At 43.9% G+C, this 24,504-nt stretch overlaps 1 protein-coding gene and 1 long non-coding RNA gene across 2 annotated transcripts; one reads left to right on the top strand and one right to left on the bottom strand.

Annotated features, from left to right (window-relative positions):
• Positions 1–3,910: 3,910 nt before the first annotated feature.
• Positions 3,911–10,174, top strand: LOC146197765 (uncharacterized). The gene is made up of 4 exons (XM_084596515.1): positions 3,911–4,050; positions 5,093–5,163; positions 8,969–9,058; positions 9,846–10,174. The coding sequence occupies exons 1-4, from the start codon at positions 4,008–4,010 to the stop codon at positions 9,954–9,956; spliced, it is 315 nt and encodes a 104-aa protein (XP_084452641.1). The 5' UTR covers positions 3,911–4,007; the 3' UTR covers positions 9,957–10,174.
• A 10,619-nt stretch (positions 10,175–20,793) lies between these two features.
• Positions 20,794–23,941, bottom strand: LOC146197766 (uncharacterized). Its single transcript, XR_014705679.1, has 3 exons — positions 23,644–23,941; positions 21,726–21,877; positions 20,794–20,969 (listed from the first exon to the last, which is right to left on the bottom strand). It is a non-coding gene; the product is annotated as an uncharacterized LOC146197766 (long non-coding RNA).
• Positions 23,942–24,504: the final 563 nt, after the last annotated feature.

Genomic DNA, 24,504 nt, shown 5'->3' on the forward strand with positions numbered 1-24,504 from the left:
ATTTTCATTCCTGACAGTAATGTGTAAATCACGAAAGCAATTTTCCACAGGAAACAGTCAACTTCAAGCTATGGTGAATAAAAACCTAATTTAATTTCTTACCTCTCTTGTCTCTTGTGCAAGGCTGTTTTTGTATAAAAGCCGCAAAAACACGCTTCAGAAACATCTGGCGAGACAAAAAGCAGTTCAGGTAACGCATACAGAAACATTTTCCCCCGGGGACTGCACATTATAAAAAAAAGTGATCACTTCAAAACAATACGTGCTAGCATTACGCCCACCCAGTTAGGCGATCAGGCGAGAAGGTTGCGAATGGCTGCAGATATTGCATGTATACACGGAAACGAAAATGATAATTACTCCTCAGTTGCTTAATCGAATAAATCTGCCAAAAGCTATCTCCACTGCAACAGCAAGCATCAATGCAGACATATGAGAAGACTAGCACAGAGCGCGCGAGCGGCGCTCCGCAAAATTTAATGCTGGTACTTAACTGGCTGGCAATACACTAACGATGTGCCGTTCGAATGCAGGCGTATAATCATGCAAATGACAAAAGCAACGAGCGCTTAAAACAGTACACCTGCTCTAATGCCCCCCTTTGTTCTGTAGCACCCTCAAGCGCTTTTGACTGCGGGATCAACATGATTAAGACGCAAAACGATAAAAAATAAAATGAGATTTTCCGCCCAAACAGACAAATGCAAAAACGTGATGACATTTTCCGCCCAGAAAGGCACAAGATATGGTTTCAAGCGTATCCTTCAGGGCTGCCATATCAAGGCAGAAATATTCCGCAGGTCAGGCGCGCGACAAAGCAGGCGCAACAACTTGTACCAGTGCGCACACAACGACGTCGAGTCAGAGCAAAGCAAAAGCCAACACACCGTTCACAACGTCCCCTCAAGTGAGCGACTCGCGCAGGTGTCATTTCATTCTCAGTCGCACTTGGAAACCGTTTAGGGCTGACACGAAGGTGCCGCGTATCCTTAGCCGAACTCGCCATGGATGAGCAATTCGAGAACTTTAGGCCTACCGCTACTCGGTGCAGCACGACCCTTAACGTCATCCGCTTCTTTGCACTCCCAGTCTCACCTCGAACTCCTTGGATGAAAACACGTTTCAATAGAGACCGCAGTGAAACCGTGCAGCCGGTCGGGCTCCACTCAGCGGCGAGCCTACGAGGCTTGCTGCTTGCACCGTCGGCACTCTAGTCGCTCTCTATGTCGAGTCAGTGATTCACTTGGATACAATGATCTGGCCGAAAGCAAGGGAAGTATGTTTAACGACTCTAAAGTGTATTCCATTTCATACACCATTCCATCGTTCAATCTTCACTGTTGGCTGAAGGGCAACCAGAGCCTGGATGCAGCGTCATTTTAGCCATTGAGGAAGGAATAAAAATAGAAAATGATGGACTGCATAGAATATCATGCAAAATTATTATTAGTGGATACATTATACGGATCTTCGATTTCGACAAAATAATGAGGAAAACAGGACGTCTATGCAAGCAAGTTTGCAGCTCGTTGACGTTAAAAGAGTAATTGCGCGAAGAATATCAATGCTATTCAGAATCTTATGTATTACAGGCTTTTTCGCTTCAAAGTTATTACACTCTGCCGCCCTGCGTTGATAATTGACTCGATTTATTTACCAGGTTATGTAACATCCATATGGGCCGTAGTCTTATAGAGAACATCTAGACCGAGCGGATCTTGGACCGTTTAAGTTCACAACGCCTAGCCTACTAACCACGGAGATGTTATCAATGACATTGTGCTGCTTGAGTGGGCGAGCTTAGGATGCAGCTGAAAAAAAAAAAAAAGGATAATCACAGCCGAAAAAATTTCTGTAACCTTATCACAAAAGCCGAATATATTCCTGTTACCTATCCCATGCACGAAATTCAAATGAAAGCAATAAGCCGATGTAAGATATCGCAGCGCATGTGAGATTACACAAATAGTCATGAATGATCATAAATGGCTGAAAATTAATGGCTTAGGCATAGCTCACAGTCATTATGCAATGTAGCATTTGAGCGCTTTACAGTATAATGTAAGATGTAGATTTTGTACAAACGTTATGCATAGCCTAGACTGAATCATAGTTATGACTCAGTCGTTTCGCAACGAATAATGAGTCAGTACTTTACAAAACAACGTAATTTAATTATGTGTGGAGTTTGTACAGACATTGCGTACAGTCAGTCAGATTCATAATACAGTCATCGTGGAACGCAGCATGACTCAGCACTTTATAGATTTCGGATTTCACATTCTTCTCGCCCACACTACGCGGCGAACAACCTCCCTCAGCTGGCCTCCATCCCTGGGATCTACTGCGGAAATGGAGGGAATGAGAAGGTCTGGCGTAGCGCACCGGGCGGCCACTCTTTTCCCATACCCTTTCATCTCGACGGACAACTACGGCAGCGGAGAGACGATGCCGCGACGTCGCAGCGCGCGGATGCTGCAACGACCGAGGAATAACATTGGGAACTCCCAGTAAACAGCTTAACCTGCTGACTATGCCTCGGTGCACCGTTCCTCCCCGCCATGGCTATGGCCCGAGCTAGCGGCGCGGCGTTTGGCTCTGAGAGCAGAGCTCGAGTGTCGTAGAACTCCCACAAGACTAACGTACAGGTGTAGAGTTCGTATAAACATTATGCAGTCATGACTCAGAGTCATAGCCCCGTCACAACGATGCAGGACATTAATTTACAAAATAACCTACTCTAAGGTGTGATATTTGTGCAAAACATTAGGTATAGCCACGACTCACAGTGATTTTACAACAAAGCATGAGCCAGTTCTTTACAAAATAACATAATGTATGCATGAAATTGTGCAAACACTACGCATAGTAATGACTCTTGACTCAGTATGCAACATAGCCTATGACTTTCCACTCCGGACTAACGCATTGCAAGTTGTAGAGTTTGTAGAAACGTTACGCACTCATTACAAAGAGTACTATGTTCACACGAGACGTGTCAGCATATTAGAAAACATTATGTAAGGTCTGCTGTTTTCTAAGAATAATTGCATATTCATGACTCATCATTGACTCAATATGCACCGTAGTATTACTACTATATCTACAAATGCGCATAATTCTTTCGAATTCTCACAAGTAAGCGCACTTTAATGTGCCCGTCGATATTGTTTTACTTAAGTAACCAACTACCAAGAACCAATCACCAACCAAATACCTCCACACGTATGTGCCTGCAAACGAAAGTGCAAAGCTCTTCTCTGCAACTGTGCTACTGTGTATACAGTGACAACTGGTGTATGTTGCGGAACTAGTGTCGCCAAGTGCGTGCGAGGTTCGCTCAGTGACTTGGGCCACCAGAAATAATTTCATGGTGCTATTATCGTATGGTTGCCCCCTGACTCTCCTTAAGTGACATTTTCTCCCTTCCATAGTGCGGATCGAGTAGCAGGCCAGCGTCTCTACCTTCGGCCGACCTCTCCACCTTTCTTTTAATTAAATCACTTTCTTCTGTGCTCAGTCACGTTTCATGCAATCGTCGTTCATGTCGTTCTGCCAATAATTAAGACCGGCCTAGCAAAAAGCATTCATTTTTCCCACGGAGTCACGTCCTACGTGCTTTTTTTTCAGCTGGATTTTCTCTTTAGTGACGCATTATTGCTGACGCACAGTTCCAGAGAGACCTTAGAAAGAAATAACTCAACCCCTTCCCCTGATCAAGGTCAGTCGAAAACTCCCAGCCGTTGATGTTGGCGCTGTGCCTCTTAGAAAAACCCGTCCTTCCCGGCCGCCTTGTGCGTGCTTTTACTTGGCATATTTCTTGGCATAGACGTCAATGTTTACGAGGGCGCAGGGGGTTGAAACAGCCTGCGCTGGAGGCAGGTTAGTCAGTCATATTCTACGCGCGCGCCCGTGCGGAACTACACCACGCGTGGTATAGCTTCTTGTGGTAAACTGAAAGCAGTGGTCGTGAAAGGAACTTTTGTAAATATACACGGATAAGCAACATGAAGTCGTCGGTGGCATTTTTGATTGCGATCGTGGTTTTGGGTAAGCTGCTGCTCTGCACTACAAGCGTGTTTTATACCAGAGCAAGGAGATCCGTTTCTGTCTTTTGCTCCTAATTGGCCGCTGAAGAAGTTCCTGACATTAAGGGAAGTATAGGATTCAAAGCAGCAGGACGGAATTTCGGGCACGCTTGTAATTTGACGCGAGAAGTATCGTTCACATTGAAGTCAAATTTGCACTGTCAGCTTAGCTGAACAGTGGAATTTTGTCTTTAGTTGACCGCTTTAAGATTTACTTTCAAAGGGCTTCATTTATTGTACTCCCACGTGAGAATCCTTCCCGAGCCTGTCTCGGGGGCATACTTTTGTGGCTCACCTGGTTGCTGAAGTCCATAAATTTATCTTTGTTAGATTGCTTTTACTCAGAAGTTTACAAGTAAGTCTGGTAAAAGAGGGCACCTAGCTTTTCCATGTGTTTTCCTATGCTTCTGTGCCTGCCCACTTTTTTTGTTGTTGTTGCATTGAATGAGTGATAACACGGGACCCGTTCTCTTATCCGCGTAAAGGGAGCAAAGATGGCGTCGCTGCTTGAATATGGAAATCTATCCTATTTAGTATAATAAGTGGGTTTGTTAATCTAAGGGACGTAAAATTCCGTCTGCTTGGCTGCGGCGTATCACTCAGTAATGATGTTGAGAGATGTTATGCATAGACAAATGAAGCGTTTTGTTGCGTATAATTCATAAGAAGCATAAAGCAGCTCCAGCTGGGCTGCACTAGACAGTACATGCTTCATAAAAAAAAAATGAGAAAAAAAAAAAACTTCAGGACTGCAAAAAGGTTCTCCGTAATGGCAAAAGACGAGCCCATCAGCAGCAGAAGGGACGTGAACGTGAGAAAGATGAAAATAAAGCATTCTATTTCCATGCAGCCTGTACCAATCATGCCGCCTAATAACAGCTATGCCAAACAAGATACTCATCACATTGCCGCAGTAAAAATAAAAAAAAAACCCTCAAAGTTAACAGAAATGCCTCTTTCTTCCTTCCTTCATTCATTTTCGTTTTTTTTTTTGCTTGACAAAGCGGCGTTCGCTGAGCTCGCAAATGCCATGATCACGACAGACCCGGCGTGCCACAGGATGCGGACAAAAGTGGTGAGTTGAAGAGTCGCAAGCTGTCTAGTTTCTCAGCTCGACTCACTCAGCATGTTCGAACACTTCATTTGCTAGTGTCAGTTCAGCACATGTTATAGAGATAACATTCATGCATGAGATTAAATAATGAGTATGTGGGGACTTATCATGTCCTAATACATTTAGTGTCAACAATAGCTTCTTTAGGCGTGTATATTCTGATAGGCTTGACATCCTTATCAGACTGGTCGTCACTAAAGTCGTTAAAAATAAAAAATAAAAACCAAGGCTTTATTATTCTATCCAAAGGGGCAACACATAATCAATGCGCCACTACGCTCTCATTGAGTACGTAGAAACATCTATTTCACTTACTGTCGTGTTTTCCGCCACTGTGTGCTGGGATGCCCACGTCAGCAAACTTTACACAGCTCTTTCTAGATATTTTGGGATTATTTCACGGAATAAGTATATTCTTTCTGCCAAAACAAAGCTTATCATTTGTATGCACTCTTTTACTCCGACGCCTCATATTTCTTCCATGTTTGGGAAAACACAACAGCATATAACATCCAGAAGCTCCTAATTTTGCAGGAAAGAGTACTTCTCTTTAATTCTAACGTGCTGTATGACCCACTGACACGCCCAATGTGCCTGTAATAGAAAATAATACGCACAAACAAAATGTTCGGCTACAGGTTTGCATCCTCCAATGAAGAAACAGCCGAGAATAACATTTTTTCCTAGCATAGTGGTAGTTACACGAGACCATATACTACATGAAAAAGAACTCCTTACCGCGATGAGGAACAAATTATGGTTTTGCCACACTAACATATATGCTCTCCAAATACGCAACATTTTATGACCTGTTGCAGAGTATGTCTGGAGCTGCTGTTCAGAAGGCATTTCTGGCCTCAATTCTAGATGTGAAAATGTATGTAAAATTGTACAGGATAAGTATTAACTCTGTTTTTTTTTTATTTTCCATGCCTAAATATCACATGTATTCAGATGATGTTGAGTGTGCACGTGTGTGTGTATTACCTTTATCTCTTCCGGGTGCCACCCCAGGTAAACACTTATTTCGCCCTTGCAGTCACTACAAAATTGCCTTTTTGTAGGTGGGACGAGGCTTGTCAAGCGGTCGTAATCACTGCTTTTTCCTTGTCACGCTCCGTTTCTTCGCAAAGAAAACTAAAATAAGTATTTTTTTTTTTTGGTTTGACGGTTCCTTAGTAAGCATAAGCTTTTAAAAGACGTCTAATCTGCTCTGTGTGGCATTCACACAGTCTATATACGTTCTTATCGTCAGATTCCAATAAACACAGTGGTTATTGTTTGCTTGCAGTGTTCAGTACACTGCGCAGGGACGCTTATTACGACTCTTGCAAATGATGTGCTCTTTGCTGGGAATATGAAAAAAATTTGTAATATTCAAGCAGCCTACTATATCCGCATGCGCTCTTACATAGGGGCTAGGATCACGGTTGGAACTATTCATTCGTTCCATTCTCATTTTTTTAACGCGTTTGGATTGAATGCTCAATAGCGCAAAAAGTGTCTGGTGTTGGCCTCCCTTTCCGGACATCATGCAGGACGGAAGGTGCACCTCGCACCTAACGGTGTCCACTCACAGTCTACATACCAACCTCCACTCCTAAAAGAACTAGATTCCCTATCCATTCAATATCATTAGAACTCCTACCTACTTTTCGCCCTGGTACATCTGGAAGCCCATCGATAGCAGAAGACTGATGAAAATAAATTAAAAGACATAAATGAGTCGTCTATTACCTAAAGTCATGTACTGGAGATGCAAAAAGAAGGCTGACTTCGAGGCTGACGCATACACAGTCGTATGAGGCTCATTGGTTGTCTGTTACTTTGCATCTTAAAATTTGCTACGTACCTCCTATGAAAAAGCCTTAGTGTAGGTACAAAGTGACAGTAAAAGAGCGCACTGCTTTTAACCTTCTACAAATATATTGGTATCAAACCCAACTTCATTGACGTTTGTTACTAAACAAAAAAGTATGCAAGGAAATTTTGGCCCCTATCTGTTAAATTTCTGAATATTAGCCGTTTTTGCTTTTATTGATAGTGCAATTTCACGGACCAAATTATAAGCCGAATGCGCAGCATTATAATCGGACGCAACGACGTCGCCATAAAGAAATGACAAGGCGAAAGACGTAGCCAAAGGAGAGAACCACCGGGAAGGGTTCTCAACGAAGCAATTATGTAGTGCAGTCTAATAAGTCACAACGGCACGGAAATCAGCCGTCAGCGCCTTCCTCATTACATAAAGAAAACAAAATTATCAGCTTGTGGTATCTCCTTGATTGGATAATGTGTCTCCTCGTGTCCAACTCAGCCAGAAAGTCTCGCTTATAAGATTTAAATGCGTAGCCCCTGAACGTCGGCTTACTTCGGCACAAGGGGAAAAGAAGAGGGGGAGGATGGTGAATAGTCTTATTTTTTGTGCGTGCATGAGGAAGGCATGCTTTGTGAAGTTTTGCGGTGGATTATTTGTTTTTTGCGGCGGTCTCGGGGCAACGTGCCAATAGGGCTTGCCTGCTTAAGGAGGCAGACATTACAACAACTCCCCATGTCGCAAAAATATAAATGAGCGATTGCTGTTCGACGAGATTGCGATGCGCGCCAAAAAAAAAAAAGTTTGAGTGAGCAGCAGCTTGCACCACAACCCAGTTTAAGCTGCCGCGCCCTAATTCTTGGGCAGCAATGTCGCCGCGACGGTCACACACGAAGAAAACACACATCTATTGATTTTCGATGTATGGGTGTTTTAGTCATTCTTGGGCCTCGCACTGCATAAGTCACGGAAGCATTTCTGACTCGTGAATATACACTAGTCTCAGAGATGCAGAAAATGAGAGCCATTAATATGCAACGAACAGTATAATTGTGATAAATTATTTCAGCACATCAAAAACTCGCACAGCCGAAGGTAGAGAAGAAGCACCAACGCCGGACTTCAACTGAGGTTCAAGCAGCCTCAAGTAGGCTTTTCATGTACAAAGGGGGAGCAAGGGCACAAAATTATTCCGCAACTAGATAACAATGTAAAAAATAAAAGACACACAGCAGGCATGACTACCCTGCCACTCACTTTCACCACATTGACGCACATTCGCATCGTCTACCTGGCTGACCGAATGCGTTTCCTTTAATATCACTTTTTCCCCTACTGCCAGAGAAGGGCCGCTGATGCAGTTCTGTTTTGCTTTAAAGATACTCAAAGCTTCAAAAACATCATAGCACTTTTGAGTCTTAACTTGCACAGCAGAAGTGTCCTTTTCAAAAACGCCTAAAATGATGCATTGTGCGAGCAACGGCCAATGTGTCCAGCTAGATGGCCTCCACTAGTTAACAAATGAGCTGTTCTGCAATGCTCGAGCAAGCGTTTGTTAATGCAGCGTCCCGTCTGTCTGTGTGTACCGTTTGCCACAGTAGGCGATGAGAAGATGTGGTGAACGTAAGTGGCATGGTACTCGTGCCTGATGTATGTGTTTGATTTTTGATATTGTCTCTGGTCGCTGAATGCGCTTATGTCCGGCGGCTTTATACGCATAAAGCCTGCTTTCCTAATAAACCTCAGTTGAAGTCCGGCGTTCGTGTTTTTTCTCTACCTTCGTCCATGTGTGTGTTTTGTGCTCTGGGAGAATGTCTCACAACTGTATTTGAAACCAGCTAGCCCACCTTTCTACACTTAGAGTGCAGCGTACAGCGTTCTCAGCGTACAGTGTTCTTCACCGCTCCAACCTCATAGTAAACCTTTTTATCTGCGCGCGCACTCTCACAGGACAAGGTGCGCAGACATTGTGTCTACTTGTGCCACCTTCCGGAAGGCAACTTGAGAATGGGACTGGAAGAAGACGGCACACCGTGTCGAGTAAGCACGCCTTCATGGAAAAGAGTGACTGCATTCCTGTTACTCCGCATGATAACACAGCTGTTTATTATCGATAGTCAAAGTTAGGGAGGGGCATTCTCCTTTAGCATGTCAGGAACAGCTTTGGCGGTTCAGTGGCTTTAGAATCCTCCTCCTGAGCTTAACGTGGTGGGGTCGAAAAGACGAACAAATGTAAACGCGCCTCGTGCTGGGCTGTGGCAGTGCTTGCTATGTAACCCAAGAGGCTCAAAATGTGTGCGCGAGCTCCTGTACTACGGCATCACAGCAGAACACGCGCTGCTTCGGGAGGCGGAACTCCATATCCTTTTACCTTGATGCACTGTGCAGTGCAAGTCAAGACATGAAGAGAAAAAGAAAGGGGACAAACAAGCGCTAATTCTCAATAACATTCAATAGCAGAAAGTCTGCTCTCCTGTGTCTCATCTTCTTCTGTTCTCCTCTTCGTGCGTGGCGCTGTATTGTTGAGCACATGTTGTGAAGTAGAATCCAAAAGTCAGTACTGTGACAGTACATTCTAGCCAGCACTGTTAAAGATGTACTTTGTTGTGCATAAGAGAAGTACTACTGCCGATGCCGTCGTTTCAGTTTCGCTAGAAAAATCTTGAAGCACAATTTCTTACGTTATTTAGCATTGTTTTTAAAAACGAAGTGGTCACATGTTTGCCAAAAACAAAGATAACAAAGATCAAGACATATTTATCAGCTTTTTAGCAAAGCTAGGGAAATCATCAAAGATCCTAATTCTTATTTGTATTTTTTTTTTCAGTCACTTTTGCACGAAGGTGTATGCATTCGTGGTAGGTGCCGCAGGCTGAAGCCCAAGAAGGGAGTCGTGGCCAAAGGCGAGGAAGGTGGCATCAGCGAACGCCCTGAATAGGCTTCTGGCGATTATGATGATTATAATATTAAGTGATGAACGAACGAGCTGGGGATTTGTCGCTTCAAAGTGGCGTGTTTTACGAAGGCGAGCATAAAAATTAAGCTTAAAAAGTCGCAGGTGTCATCTGCGTAGTTTGACAAGCAGGATTTTTGGTGTAATGCATTGACATTATGACGACTACCCTCAGAACATATTTTTGTGCGAAACATTCTGAATAAACGATGTTGTCAATACTTGCGTTCTGTATTTCGAAGAGAGTTTGCAAAAATAGCGAGCTTATGCAGAAAAACACAATGTTCTATAACGGAATAGTTGAATCAATCAAACATTTGCCACGTTAGCATGATTGGAAATATGTTTCCGTGAAAGTAAACGGTTCCGATGTTGCTGCGTCAACACTTTTTCTACTAACATTGTAATATTGACAATATTAGGCAGTTTTAATTGTCCTGTTATCATTTTTAACGCAAAGTTAATGACTCTCATCGAAATACGTCTGCGGCCTTTTACGGTGAGCGTTGGATTTAGGCATATGCTCAAACAATTTATATTTAGCTTTATAGCTCCCGAAGATTACGAATTGTCCTCAATACAACTTACGTGTCAAAATCATGCATGCGGAACTGAAGCCAAGGAAGGAGCAAGATAGAAGGAGGAAAGGCAGGGAGGTTAACCGTTATAAAATAAACCAGTTTGCTACTCTGCACGGGGGGAAGGAGCTGAGTGGATATAAAAGGGATGAAAGAGAGTGATGCGTGAGGTCAGTATAGTCACATCACAGCCATATCACGTCACATCACAGCAAAATCACAACCTATCGATCAGGCCCGTGGTTTTCATGAAGCGGAGCAGTGCATAACTGAAGCCAAGGCGACAGTGCAAGCATTAGAGCTCAAGGTAAATACAGGCCACAGCTATAGAAATATTGCTGGAAGACGGCGTTCAAGAACAGACTAGTTGCTTCTGCCTTGGTCAATTATAGTTTTTGACCTGTAATTAAGTCCCGACATGAAACGCGAAATTTCTGGTGTCCTTCAAGCTACTTCTGTGTATAGATATTGAAGCACGCAAAAACACTATTTCCTTACAAGAAAACAAACGTCAGAGGAAAAAATGCGGCTAACCTTGATATATATGAACCTGACTGCAAAAGGAAGTTTCATTCTGTTCCCTTCAGCGGGGAAATCCAGGAATGGTGGTTTGCCTACGGAGCTATTCAGTGATTGACGTCATTGGCGTCGTGCTAACATGCACACGAGAAGTACTAATACATGGAATATACCACGTTTTCGTACTGATTATAAACCACAGATGTTATAACAGCTGCTACATGTTCTAAACACTTATAAATATACAACAGGGTACACAAAAGCTGAGCTGCGCAAATATTTTGTTGAAATGTGATTTTATGCCTCCGCTTGTAGGTTGTTGAATTATTGCTTGGTTTTAAACATTTTCTCTTAAATTAGCGCGCATTTTAACTGCTTTCATCTTTGTTCTAAAGCTTATTAGTCAGTGTGCAGATGTATTGAAGTTTTGATTGAATGTAACTACTATATGTATGACCGACTTGAAAAGTTCCTGCACCACTTGCGTGTTGCTGCTTTTAAGGGTTTCCTGAATGCTGTGAAGCTGCCTAGGCAGCTTTTAGCCAGGAAAGCCTCCAGCTGAACCTGCTAATAAATTTATCGATTTTTGACTACTTAGCTTCTCTTGTCGCTCCTACGTGCTTATAAGAAGGCTTTTAGCTGAGCTTTCCATCAACGACTGAGGTTCCTATCTTCATACTCTGTGTTGCTCAGGTAGGCCACGCAACTCTAAGAGCCTAAATCCGGTCGCGGACTTCCTAGCGTCGTCTAAATTGTGTCTCCTACAGTATGATAAAGAAGGTTCCTTTGTGATTATTCCAGAACCTGTGTATGTGGACAAGGCTCGTGCAGCGGAGAAGAACTTCAAACGTGATACAGCAAAGAGTAACAAGATTAAAAAACGTGCCTTAGCTTTCCTAGAAGCCCAGAACCTCAGCCGCCTAGTTACCAGAGTAAAAAACGCTGCAGACTTGGAACCTCACCTCTTTTTCTCGGTAAAAACACATAAACAGCAACTACCGCTGGGCTCAATCGTTTCAGAGAGGGGAACATGGCGATATATGGTTTCGGGGTTTATACAGGAGCATCACTCTACACTAGACCTCGAAGATCCCTTTTTGGTGCCTAGTTCCGCAACAGTGGTGCTATATAATAAGGATAGTAACCCAGGCGGTTGCCATACATTCAGCATCGATATTGAAGACTGGTTTTATGCAATACCTTAACCAGAACTTATGATTGCTGTAAAGGAGTGTATTACAGAACATAATGATGAGCATAAGTTTGTTCTTCGGTGCCGTATTTCTTTAAAAGCTTTTTTTGGAACTTTTGTCGATGTATTACTTTTGTCGATGTATTTGTTGTCTACATACGTTTCCTGGCGAGGTCAGCAATTCGTCCAAGAGTCTGGATTCTGTATTGTTTCCAGAGTAGCCCCCGTCCTTAGCAACATCTTTCTGTGAAAGGTTGATAGGGCCATCTGTGACAGCCTATAGATGGAAGTATGGTCCGCGCGTTTACCCTCGGGACGAATACCTGCTTTTTGTTAATAAAGGATGGCTGATGAACCGCGTTGGTGACGGAAAAAAGGTTTTTAAGAATGCGGGTTAGGTCTAGACTTCACAGTTGAATTGCCTCAAGAAAATGAATTGCAGTTCTTGGATATTCGCTTGCGCTTCGAATCCACCCGCGCTTGTTGGTTTTTTCGCCCTATACATTAATGAAAGCACGCTTGTTTTTCTCCAGGGCCTTCAAAAACAGTAAGAAAATTATTTCAAACATTGGTGCTGCTTACAAAAATATTGTGACCTCGCAGTAGTGGAGACCGTTGCCAATCAAGTACCTAGACTGAACAATGCTGGTTACTCGAGGTTTGTGACTGGGGCAGCCTGCGAGAAATTGATTAAAGAGGTTAAATGTAGTTTAAATGCCTTTCCTCTAGACTCTGACAGGGACTGGAAGAAATTGGCTGTGATAACTTACCAGCAGAAGGTGGCACATTAATTTATTAAATGTTGCACAGCGTTATGGGGTCAAAGTTGTGTTTTCTGCGCCCCTGAAAATGGGCCGTTTATGTGGACGTGTGGACAACAACGAAATTGCGTTAAGGGCCAATTTCTTTAATGAACGCCATTTCTAAGGCGAAATCCTTGCCAACTCCATCTCACAAACATCTCGTGGCGCTGGCAATACTCGATGGCACCCATAAAGTTGGCCGCGCAACAGTCGTTGCCTAGCCACCGAAAAGAGGCAAGTTTAAAATGCCCAACAGGTATCACTGTAGCAGGGAGCAAACCAACAACGGACCTCAATGTGGCGCCACTATTTAGATTCTTTCGAATCGAAATCGCTACGTACCCGTTCGTCGAACAGCGCCTTGAAGGTTGTAATAACATTTCCCTTTCCATTCAGCATTCACCTACCATTCAAGTAAAAATGAGTTTGCGGTAGAAAATGGAACAGATGGCAAAAACATATCGCATGGTTCACCTTCCAATTGAGGTTTCGGCTGGAAAACAGAAAATTGCTGTTTCTTTTTTAACGTACTTCGGTAAATTAAGTAGAACAGATATTCTTTATACGGGGACAGAAATGTTCTTTAAAAATGCCTGTAATTTCGCACACATTTCTTTACGGTGTAGGGACCGCCGCACACAAGAGCTTTTCGAGGCGTATACTATCAAGGAGAAAGCACGTGGTTGTATTAGTTATCCTACTGTTGCACTTGTAGATTGTGAGGTGAAGTATTTGGACGCAAACATGTGACGGAAGCGCTAATATATGCATTTGGATGGCCTCGGGGCATAATGTTCTCTTTTTCTTCACTGTATATTATCCTCTTTCAGCCATTAAAACTCTCTTGCGAGTCTGCGCATATCCTGTCTACCACTTCTTCATTTGTCCGTGTGTTTTTTTAGCGCAGTACTCCCCTTCGTGGAAAAGATGAACATTAACCATTTAGCCCTGCTTACCGCTCTACTACAGCACGTTTCTTGTACATCGGGTTCAATTTTTCCTCCGGATTTCTTCTGCAATCCTGCTTGTCTGGCATCCATTGTGGCGCCGTGCGTCTTCAAGGCCAGAGTTACGGCCTTGCAGTTCAAGCAAGGAACGATCGCTACGGATAGGCAAGCCTGGTTCAGATTTCTTCAACTGTCGGTTTGTCATGCACGGAGGGTAACCCGCACGATCATCATCATCATCAACCTGACTATACCCACTGCAGGGCGAAGGCCCCTCCCATATTTCTCCACTTAACCCGGTTCTGTGCTACCTGCATCCGCTTGACCCCTGCGAACTTCTTAATCTCATCCGCCCACCTAAATTTCTCCCGCCCCTGCTACGCTTTCCTTCCCTTGGAATCCAGTTTGTTACCCTAAGCGACCATCGGTTATCCTCTCTTCGCACTACACGTCCTGCCCATGTCCATTTCTTCTTCTTAATTTCCACGAATGTGGGTAACTTGAGTTATTTCTCTGACCCACTCTGCAGGCTTCCTATTTCTTAATGTTACCCCTACCATTTTTCGTTCCATAGCCCTCTGGGTTGTCCTAAACTTAAGTAGAACTCTCTTGGTTAGCCTCCCCGTTTCAGCCCCATAGGTGAGTACAGGTAAGATGTAACTGTTGTATACTTTCCTCTTGAGCGATACCGGTAAGCTGCTAGTCATAATCTGCGAGTGCTTGCCAAATGCGCTCCATCCCAATCTTATTCTTCTTGTTATTTCCTTTTCATGGTCCGGATCTGCGGTTACTACCTGTCCTAAGTAGACATATTCGCATACTACTTCCAGTACTTCGCTGCCTAACGTAAACTGCTGTTCCTTCCCGAAGCTGTTGAACATTACCTTAGTCTTCTGCATATTGATTTTCAAGCCTACCTTTCTACTTTTCCTGCCTAGGTCATCAATCATTATTTGCAGTTCATCCCCCGAGTTGCTTAGCAAGGCAATGTCATCAGCAAATCACAGATTACTGAGGTATTCTCCATCTACCTTTATCCCTAACTGATCCCATTCTAAGTCTCTGAATACTTCCTCTAAGCAAGCTTTGAACGGTACTGCGGAGATCGTGTCTCCTTGCCTAATACCTTTCTTACTTTCATTATGCAGAAGTATGGCTGTTGTGCAGCCACTATATATATATATAACTTCCAGCACTTTCCCGTATGGCTCGTCTACCCCCTGACTTCGCAATGCCTGCATCACCGCCGAGGTTTCTGCTGAGTCAAATGCTTTTTCGTAATCAATGAATGCTATGGATGAGGGCTGGTTATATTCCGAGCATTTTTCTATCACCTGACTGATGGTATGGATATGATCGATAGTAGAGTACCGTTTCCGAAAACCTGCTTGATCATTTGCTTGATTGCAGTCTAAGGTTGTCCTGATTGTATTAGCGATTACCTTAGTAAATACCTTATACGTAACAGACAGTAAGCTGATTGGTCTGTAATTTTTAAGGTCCTTAGGGTCCCCTTTCTTATGAATGAGAATAATGCTTGCCTCCGTGATTCTGACCGTATGGTGCGGTCAGAATGACGGAGGCAAGCCCGGTTTTTCCAAGATTACCTTCTTGTTGTATTTGCCCATCCGGGTAAGACTTCCGTCAACAAAAAAGAAACTTCATCAACTGGAAGGCAAACACGGTAAGAGCTACAGATTTCCTGTGGGCTTCTACTTTTCCACTGCTGTCTAGGCAGAAGAAGAAAAATATCTGCACACCAGGAAAAAGCCGTGTCTTGGCTAATGCTTACCTCCGCTGGCATGTGAGCGAACTTCTACAACGTGGTCCAAAGTTTTGCCCAGAACCGGCGATATCCCCCATCGAAAAGCTTGCCGTGGTTAGGAACATCTCCTGCCTAGCGGCGGAGGACGTGCGACTACGATGTACGCAGGAATAGGCCCAAGTTGTGGAGTGTTGCTCAGGTAGGCTACGCAACTCTAGGAGCCTAAAGCCTGTCGTCGATTTCCTAGTGTCGTCTGAATTGTCTCTTATACAGTCTGATAAAGAAGGTTCCTTAGTGGTGATTCCGGAACCTGTGTATGTGGACAACCCTCGTCCAACCCTGGAGAAGAACTTTAAAACTGCTACAGTAAAGAGTAATAAGAATTAAAAAAACGTGTCTTAGCTTTCCCAGAGGATCACAAGAAGAGAGGAGTTACCAGTGCAAAAAAAAAAAAAGAAAAAACGTTGCAGGCTTGAAACGTCCGCTCTTTTTCTCTCTAAAAACACATAAGCAGCACCTACCGTAGCGCGCAATCGTTTCAGAAAGGGAGCGTGGCAATATACTGTTTCGTGGTTTTTCCAGGAGCACCTCTCCACAATAGACCTCGAAGATACGTTTTTGGTGTCTAATTCCTGAACAGTGGTACAATACCTTAAATGGGTCGTGAAACGAAAATGTAGCTGCCCAGTTGCAATTTTTCTTGCTTCAGTAAACATTAGGCATGCCGATTCCAAAATATCTCGTTGAAATATTGCTTCTGCATTTAATAATACCATTCTGAAATCACAGCATTTTTGTGTTCCTGAAGGGACCATGCGACCCTGTAGGCCAAAATTAGAAGTACTCCCCTACGTCATGTTTAGCCGTTTGGAAACGCAGATATTAATAATTATTTCCCATAAAATAATAGGTTCCTGTTAAAGTTAGCAAATAAAAATATAGTATATCAATTATTTTCTCACGCAAACGCATTTCTTCAACAATCTCTACCAGTGGTCACTCGCTACTGTCACGTGACGTGCGGTCGGCGGCGGCGGAGGAGGACGGGGGGTGTCTGCTTCTCGCTGCGCGCTGGTACAGAGCGGTGACGCTCAAGTTCAGGTTTTCGGTAACGACGACTAACCTCGCTCCGCCGGGTACTCCAAATGGCAATGGTTCCAATCTTATTTGTTTTTTTTTTTTTTTTTTTTTTGTGAACATTCGTGATGGAGCACAACAACGTCTTGAGCAGTCGCATACCACCGGTACAATTTGGTTGTGCGGCCACTGCTGTAATTTTTTTTTATTCTTGGCGTCATTAAAGATACGATGTAAATACGGTTTCAGGTCGAAGAAATCGACAAGTGTGTTCAATCCAAGTGGTGGGTGGAGTGTTTCAGGAGCGGGCGCCGCGGCGCGTTCTCGTATATTGCTCGCCTCCGCGCTGCGCATCGTTGAGAATAGCCTGTCGAGCTTCGCTTCCTTTATTTCGGCTTGATGACCTGAACTATGGCACTACACGGAAAGCCGGAAACAGAAAAAAACGAAAGGTTGGTACAACGTACTTGCGTGGTCCTGCCACCCAATGCGTTGTCGCAGCATTGCTCCCCCACCTTCTCGACGCCTCTTTTGTAACCTTTCTGAAAAAAGAAGAAAAGAAAAGAAAAGGGAAGAAGCATACTTCCTAGAACTTCTACAGCGCTCAGACTTCGCCTCTTTTTCCTGACAACGTTAGGTTCTGGGTTTAGGCGTGTTGTGTGGGTTTGAGTGCTCGCTATGCCAACCGTGTGCGTCGCGAGGTTGCAGCACGACTTCTCCGAGTGGAAGTAACGTTCGCTTTCACAAGTTTTGGCACACCGATTGGGTTCATGTGTTCGTGAAACTTCTACTGGAAGTCCGAAATGGACCTCGGCGTCATTCGAAACCTCGGCTTGGAAACGAAGAAAGCTCGATCACCTCAAACGATGCGTCGCACCGACGCAAAACCGCTGGTCCAGTGCACTGGCAGAAAAGTGTAGGCGGTCTGAGGTAAGTTTGCGTAATAAAAGTAGTAAAAGTAGTTGCGATTTGTAGCCTTACAGATATGCCTATTTGAGAACTACTCGACTCGCAGAAGTCACCAGTACTATGTGATTGTTTCCTGCCACACTGCTCTCATAGCAGTAATATGCGCTATTTGGATTTTTTTTTTATTTTGAACGATACCATGAGGCCAGCATAACAGGTTCCCCTACCAGCATACCGTACCACCCAGGACAGGCCCCTTGGTTCCGCTTTGATCATGTTCGTTCCGAAGCACTCATCTAGTCCCATAGAATCTGATGCCTTAGACTCCAAAGAGGAGGATCATGTTGAGCAGAGCTCAGAATCCTTCACATCATTTAAAAAGACATTTCTAGGGTAAAAATTGTTCACCTCAAAAGGTCATACGCCCCATGTCCTTGCATTACTATGGTTTGATTACCAGATCAACCATCCAGGAGAAATACATTCACGCAAGTATAATTGATTGGAAAGGCAGATAGATTGGTTTAAAAGTTTAATATCTGACCTGCTACTCTGTACAGGGAAAAATGAAGAGAAGAACAAAGAGGATCGTGACTCGATTAAAATATATACAGGAATAGTAACTTGCACCACAGTCACGAGTCAGGTCCTGTGCCATGCAAGAAGCAGCAGAAAGCCTGCACTGCCTGTAGAGCTTTCCATTACTGGCCAACCAGCCAATACGTCCTCTGAGAGAGGCCTGTTGCCAAAACACTTCAAAGAAGTAACTCGAGTTATTGTTTTGCACACATATACTGGGACACACCACTTGTACACGCTCCACAGTCTCCGTAATGTCACATGTGGAACATTCTGGGCAGTCCGCCTGTCCAATTAAGTATAAATATTTGTGTGTGAAACCACATTTAAGTGCAGTCTATGGAGAAAGCATGCATATGGCATATAATTCCACACAGAACAGAAAATGACGTCGAGTCGAGCATTCTAAGATTACTGTTTCGAGTGTCTGGCTAGGCTCAATAAGCCACTGCCGCACTCCTGATAAAGCTCGAAAGAAGACAAGTGGTATCTGTTCTAGTAATATGCACAACTGTTTGGAGGCCACTGCTCAGGGTGCCGTTTGCTTCAGCATCGGCCTGTTCATTTCCATCAAGCCTGCAGTGTGCATGGATCCACTAAAGCACTATCTTGTGGCCTTCAGCACAAGCAGGTATAAGGAACTCAGTGACGTATAGTGCCAAAGGCTGGTAAGGGTGCGGTTTTGGAAACTTCCAAACATTTGTAATGCAGGCTTTGAAACTGTGAATGCACACCACTTCTGAAGTGGTTTCACACAGATGTGGAAAGCCTCTTACCAAGGGGCCACAAGCTCAGCAGCGGTTCGTGGAGAATTATGCCCTAAAAAAAATAATAAGTCGTGTTCTGAGCTGGCATCACTACAGTTGTAGGTGACGCTTGTGGTGATACAGATCTATCTGTGTATACGTGGATATAGTTCTAATATTCTCACCAGATGTATGCCAGATTACGTTGCTTGAATCTACTAAGTGGTACCATGGATTTCTTCAGTATCCCGAGAACATGCAAACGCACCAAAGGTTGAGTCATTACACACAGAGGTTGGGTGGGGTGATATGTGAAGTCGTAGCGTGCTAGCATTTGTGATTGATGGCAGCGGAGTGCACGTGAAAAACTGCTGTTCAGCTGCTCGTCATCAGTGGGTGGCAACGGTGTTGTGCAAGTAGTCGTAAATACACACAGAGTGGTTCGTATAACAATTATGTAGATATTGGGCAGGCACGTGACGTTCTGAAGTAACAGCGCAAAACGTCGATGGGAGCACAAGACGAGAAGACGACACAATGTCTCGTCGTCTTCTCGTCGTGTGCTCCCGTCCACATTTCGCGCTGTTACCTCAGGATGAAAAACCAACAAGCCCAACCTGCTGTTCTGGCTACCATGCCATTGTTTGAGGTACATTGCGGCAGCCAAGGTTTATCCCAAGCACCTGCACTTCTATGTACATGTTAAAGAGTACTGGGAGTGGTGCTCATATGGGTGTGCACCAAAGCACATGTAGCAGAAGTTTGGACTGTCGAACCGAGAAGTCTTCAGTTCAATTCCTTCCTTTATATTTTACAATTTGTATGAGTATCATATAATCTGTGCTTGTGTGATTAAATTTCGAAGGTTTGAAGGTGTACATATCACGTACTCTCCTGACCAACCTTATTCTGCATACGTATTCACCAAGCAGTTTTCGTTCCATCAAGAGGCTTTCACAATATTTAGCGACACAAGCAGCTACTCAGACAGCATCAGTGTAGCATTCTTGGAGCTTTGCAAATCTGTGGTTACATTGCTTACTAGCAAAACATGCACGTTATGTAGATATGTGCACTAGGACACATAAGTAGCAGTGACAATGTGGGCTGCCCTTACATCTACAGCTGCCCTTTAATCCTCTTACATTCTAGCCTGCAGTGAATTCAGCAGCAAAAGATTGCACAATTAAACCATCCCAACTTTATATTTCCAGACTTGACCCCAACACCGAGGAAGTTCATTGTATTACCAACATTTTAATTGGTGGAATATTCAACCAACAGGCCAATTAACTCAGCGTCATTCAGGTTCCAGTGCAGATGTTTCCATGCAAACTATGGGTATGATCATCAACGAAAAAGGCTTTACTATACATATCTTTCCAGCATGCTGTTTTATGACTGGTTAATGTATGATACATTTCAAAGGATAAGGCACATATTATTGTATGCATGTCTACTTAATTGCAGATTATGTTGGCTTGCTTCTGAATGAGCTGCAAACAGTGGCCACCTTTAAAAGCAGCTTTGCAGAAAACCGTTCGATTTTTCTAATCCCCATGAGCCACTATTTTTCGAGGCCATGTAAAGGTGAACGCGGCAACTAGAAAATCTAGGTTTGTCAGTGCCACAAGGACCACCACTTTGTAGTACATTTGGGCATTCTCTAATGTTACCAAATGAGTGTTAAAGAGAGACATGTTGCTTTCAAAATAATTTATTGGTTGGCCGGAGGTTCATCAGTGCATTCAAAATTTTAGGCTAGAGGGCAGTTGACCTAGAGCAAGACATCTTTTATTCATGCTTCTTCGCTGTCTTCCTCTCTCCTAAATATACAAATGGGTATATACAGCTTTACAATCATGACGTGTTGAGGTCAGTGCCTAAAAAAAAAATTAAAAAATGCATCCGAAAAAGGTATAGGTAGGGATTGAGTACACACAATTCATTCTAAGTGAGCCTATATATGTCTTGTAGATTCTAAGGGAAGGCAAGTGTGGCAGGAGGCGGCAGAAACTCGGGCAGGCAGATGAAATTAGGAAGGTTGCGGGAATCATGCGCCTGGCACAGGATTGGGTTATTCGGTGGATATAGGAGAGGCATTTGCCCAGCAGTGGGTGTAGTCAGGCTAGTGATATCAACAAGACTAACAACAGGATGAGTTGGCACTGATTCATCTTAACACCAGCCAGAAGACGAAACACGTGAGAAGAGAGGAGCACAAGACAAAGTTTGACTAACAACTGAAATGTTACTGAAGGAAAGAGGCAAGAGAAGATTCGCACAGAAATGCACGTGTGCACGAAAAACCCTAAAGCAGTGAAAGCGTGGAAAGCAGAAAGGGTCTAAAAAACCATCTAAAAGAATCAAATTCCTTAAGGTCAAGGACCACTCGTTAAAGGGAAGCCACAGATCCAAATCCAAAGGCACACTATACTGCAAAGGCTAAGGACGTGTGTGTGGCTAAGAAGTTGGTCAACAGTCTTTTGGAGTCTTTTTTACATGTGCATCTCTGTGCAAGTCTTCTTTTGCCTCTGTCCTTTAGTAAAATTTCAGTTATTAGTACAGCTGTCCCGCAGTTCTCTCTTCTCATGTTTTCTGGCTTGTTTCAGAATGAATAAGGTGATGACTCTACAAACCTTGTGCAAACTGGAAACCAGTGTAACTGTCAGATGGAAACCTTTCCCTTGTTTGGCTTGCATCAAAAATAGGGAGGACTTTACTGTGATGTCTGCTGAGGCATCACCAATGCCAGTGCGCAAGCTGGCTGTAGCAGATGTAGCGGTGCCTCCTGTTGACAAGAGAAAAAGCAATATTCACTTTTCAGCATAGCAAAATGAAAATGTGGTTTAGGTCTTTTACAAATTTGAAAGTTATTCATGCATCTGTACAATTAATTCCCGTCTAACAGAAGCTGTACCGTGTAACTTTCACTGTCAATTTATTCTCCCTGGAAGTATGGCAAACTTTGAATTCTGCTGCAGGTGATTGAGAGAAAATGAGACCCACCAAATATTAGAACTGCAGTGCAATCACAATTTGCTACTGCAGCAAAATAATGCCTGAAGGTAATGCAGCTTTTGACTGACAAAACCTGGTAGTCGTCTTACACCCTGTATACTAGTGCTGTGGCCGATGTCAACGTGAACGCTGATATCATGCGCATAGCACGAAGATGTTGAGTATGCGACTTATGCCTTAAGCATCCCTGTGCATGGAGTCATTCTATTCGGAGGAGCCATAAACGACAAGTCCACTTCTGTTAACGGCTCTCAGTTGTTTCCCCACAACACGCCACGTGCCAAAATTTCTGCAAGTGCAGCAAAACTATTCTATAACTTCATTTGCTAACTGTAACATTTCCAACACTTACTCACGCTGTGGACGTTTCGGTGTACTGGCCTTTGGAAGAACGTCTTTCTTCTTTTTTTTTTTGTTGCAACATTTCAGCACATGTAAGAATTTTGGAGAAGTTTACTGTGTGGAGGTGTTGATGATGGTATCAGTGAAGTCAGACAATTTTTTTAATTATATTTGCACACTATGCAACACTGTCACCTAATGCAAGTGGGTAAAAAAACAACTAGCAAATAAAACTTGTGCTGGTAAGGTGATTGTTCTAACAGCAAGTGGGGACAGGCTATAACAAGAGTTGTCGGGCTAGTTAGTGATCGTCTGTAGAAGCCAGTCCTGCTCTGTGTGTTTTTCTCTTCTATGTCATTTTTTAGTGCATTTTCCCACGGCTTCTGTAGGAGACAGGCTACTTCACTACATGCAATTTCACTTAGTACAGACTCCTCCGAAATGAGGTTGCTCTTGTACTTATTTACTGCATTTCTTGTGGCATTCCTTATGTATTCATATTTTGAAGTGCTGCACTTGTTGAAGGTCATACCTGGCTAACAAAACAAGTAAATGTGTCCGAACAGCGTTTTTTTTTGCCGTTACTTCACATCAATGTGCATGCCCTTTCCATGTAGCAAGTTCGCACTATCAGATGCGTGTGTTTTCATTTACTCGTGCATGGAATTAAGCAAACCACTAACCTGCATGGTGAAACGTCGTGCTCATGCGCACCTTATACGAAAACAAGAAAAATATGAAAACCAGCGATGTTGTGTTCGCGCTAACGTGGCGCAATATCGCCACTGTAGACAGTGTAGATGATCGCAAGTAAGTAACGTTAAAGGGGAAGCTTTCTTTTATTAGCACTGTCTTCCGCATTAGATTTCATTACAGCGTTTCTTGCTCGAGAAAATGAAAAACAGGCGGCCGCTTGTTCAAGTTATGTCGCCTTTCGCTCGAGGTTCTGACCTTGTGTTCTCGACTAGCAGTCCATGATTAAGAAGCATTTGGAGTAAACGCGGATGATGTGTAACACCCAGACGGCTGCTTCAACTACGTAGTCGCCGCCGGGATCTCGCCAGATGCTCTCAAGAGCAGTTGGCATCGGCACGCACCGCCCGCAGTTGCACCTGTTCGAAAGCTTCGGTTAGCGATTGTGCACTCTCGCAACGGTCGAACGTAGGCTAGGCTGCAAGACTCGGACATACATACCAATGCGTAGCTCCGAAACGGCTGGGATCGGGAGGTTGGCGGTCGGGGCTTCTGCCACGGCTGGTCTCAATGCGCGCCGGGAGCGCGCGCATTGAGACCGGCCGTGCTTCTGCAAGCCGTTGTCCCGCGGTTACCGCGGCCTCTCGACACAAGTGTTACTGTACCGGTCGCAGGCTCCATCTTCGCCGACCTGGTACCCGAAACGTTCCGTCGGCGTAGCTCAAAGCCCACGATGTAACCATGTTTTAACGGTAGCGACTATATTTTAGTTCACTATAGCAGCGACTGGAACCTGGGACGTCGGCCATATTAAAAAACCCCGTGTGAGCGTAGAGTAGGGCACAATTAGAACCTCTAAAGTACACCTAGCTCGGTCAACTTTCGCTCAGCAGGCTCCGGCAACGGGAGCTTCTCATTGGCTTAGTGCTATGACGCATCTGTTGAGTTGAGGAGGACGCGCGCTAGGAAACCGAAATTCGGTTTTTGTCGCTATTAAATCAACGCGGGCGATGGAACGATTCGAGGTATATTATATAATGCAGGATAAGGATTCCATTTAACGAAGCCGTGCAAAATTTCTGGAAAACGTTTCACGACCCCTTTAAGGACAGTAACCCAGGCGGTTGCCATGCGTTCAGTATCGATGTTGAAACTGTTTTATGCAATACCCCAACCTGAACTTATGATTGCTGTAAAGGAGTGCATTACTGAACTTAATGACGAGCAGAAGTTTATTCTCCGGTGCGGTATTTTTGCAGAAGCGTTTTGAAACTGTTTTCTTTGTTTTGTTCTGCACACGTCTCTGGTGAGGTCAGCCATTCAATCAAAAGTCTAAAGTCTGTATTGGTTCCAGAGTAGCAC

Source organism: Amblyomma maculatum, chromosome 3 (assembly GCF_055883805.1).
Source record: "Amblyomma maculatum isolate TAMU_Amacu chromosome 3, ASM5588380v1, whole genome shotgun sequence".
Lineage (NCBI taxonomy): Eukaryota > Metazoa > Arthropoda > Arachnida > Ixodida > Ixodidae > Amblyomma > Amblyomma maculatum.

What these genes read in the sequence shown, in the direction of transcription:
- LOC146197765 (XM_084596515.1), top strand. Translation starts at nt 4,008, where the DNA reads ATGAAGTCGTCGGTGGCATTTTTGATTGCGATCGTGGTTTTGG. An exon ending in ACAGGATGCGGACAAAAGTG is followed by an intron (nt 5,164 to 8,968) that starts GTGAGTTGAAGA and finishes GCACTCTCACAG; the next exon opens with GACAAGGTGCGCAGACATTG. An exon ending in AAGACGGCACACCGTGTCGA is followed by an intron (nt 9,059 to 9,845) that starts GTAAGCACGCCT and finishes TTTTTTTTTCAG; the next exon opens with TCACTTTTGCACGAAGGTGT.